The sequence below is a fragment of the Bison bison genome, unplaced genomic scaffold (assembly GCF_000754665.1).
Source record: "Bison bison bison isolate TAMUID 2011002044 unplaced genomic scaffold, Bison_UMD1.0 scf7180017863791, whole genome shotgun sequence".
Lineage (NCBI taxonomy): Eukaryota > Metazoa > Chordata > Mammalia > Artiodactyla > Bovidae > Bison > Bison bison.
Window position 1 is genome coordinate 27,336 of NW_011494363.1, and position 1,602 is coordinate 28,937.

General features: G+C 44.5%; 1 protein-coding gene across 1 annotated transcript; it reads left to right on the forward strand.

Moving 5' to 3' along the window:
- The first annotated feature begins 367 nt into the window (after positions 1-367).
- LOC104984017 (olfactory receptor 5V1) lies at positions 368-1,321 on the forward strand. The gene has a single exon (XM_010833598.1). The coding sequence runs from the start codon at positions 368-370 to the stop codon at positions 1,319-1,321; it is 954 nt and encodes a 317-aa protein (XP_010831900.1).
- The last annotated feature ends 281 nt before the right edge of the window (positions 1,322-1,602 follow it).

Below are 1,602 nucleotides of genomic sequence, written 5' to 3' on the forward strand. Positions count from 1 at the left end.
CGTTTGGGACCCCATGGAGCATAACCTAACAGGATCCTCTGTCCAGGGAGTTCTCCAGGCAAGAATACTGGAGTGGGTTACCATTCCCTTCTCCAGGAGAATCTTCCCGACCCAGGGATTGAACTGGGGTCTACTGCAATGCAGGCAGATTTTTTACCATTTGAGCCACCAGGAAAGCCCTGTTCAATGATACATATGAGTATGATTTGCGAAAGGATGCTGCTTCTCAAGATTGGAATCTGGTACAGATGGTGGTGATTTTTACTCATAACACTTTTCTTGTTTTGCAGATCTTTCTACTGTGCATATGATTATTTTAATCTGTGCTTCTCTTTGCCCAATTCACCAAAGAGAACCAGGCAACATCATGGAAGGAAAGAATCAAACAGCTCTGTCTGAATTTATAATTTTGGGATTCTCTGACCTAAATGAACTGCAGTTTTTGCTATTCACCATCTTCTTTCTGACTTATGTCTGTACTTTAGGAGGAAATGTATTCATTATCTTGGTGTCTGTGCTTGATCCACACCTACATACACCCATGTATCATTTTTTAGGGAATTTGGCTTTTCTTGACATCTGCTACACCACTACCAATGTTCCCCAGATGATGGTCCATTTGCTATCAGAGAAGAAGAGCATTTCCTATGGCGGATGTGTGGCTCAACTTTTTGCCTTCATTTTCTTTGTAGGATCAGAGTGTCTCCTCCTGGCAGTTATGGCATATGATCGCTACATTGCAATCTGTAAGCCCTTAAGGTATTCGGTTATTATGAACAAGGTCCTGTATAGCCGGTTAGCAGCCTCCTGCTGGACTGGTGGTTTCCTCAACTCAGTGGTGCACACAGTACTGACATTCCGTCTGCCCTTCTGTGGCAACAACAAGATTAATTATTTCTTCTGTGACATCCCTCCGTTGCTGATCTTGTCTTGCGGGGACACTTCTGTCAATGAGTTGGCCCTACTATCTATTGGCATCTTCATTGGTTGGACTCCCTTCTTGTGTATCGTCCTTTCCTACCTTTACATAATCTCCACCATCTTGAGGATCCGTTCCTCAGAGGGGAGGCAAAAGGCCTTTTCTACCTGTGCCTCTCACCTGGTCATTGTCCTGCTCTATTATGGCAGTGCCATCTTCACGTACGTGCGGCCCATCTCAACTTACTCACTGGAGAAGGACAGACTAATCTCAGTATTGTATAGTGTTGTCACCCCCATGCTAAACCCTATAATTTACACGTTGAGGAATAAGGATATTAAAGAGGCTGTGAAAGTTGTAGGGAGAAAGTGGCAACCACCAATACTCTCTTTTGATATATAATCTTCCCTTTGTTGTAGTTTTTCAGTCACCCAGTAATGTCTGACTCTTTGCAACCCCATGGACTGTAGCATGCCAGGCCTCCCTGTCCCTCACCATTTCCCGGAGCTTGCCCAAGTTCATGTTCATTGCATCAGTGATGCCATCCGGCCATCTCATCCTCTGATACCCTCTTCTTCTGCCCTCAATCTTTCCCAACATCAAGGACTTTTCCAATGAGTCCTCTGTTTGCATCAGATGACCAAAATACTGGAGCTTCAGCTTCAGCATCAGTCCTTCAGTGA

Excerpts from the sequence above, each read along its gene's own strand:
- LOC104984017 (XM_010833598.1), top strand. The coding sequence starts at position 368 with ATGGAAGGAAAGAATCAAACAGCTCTGTCTGAATTTATAATTTTGGGA.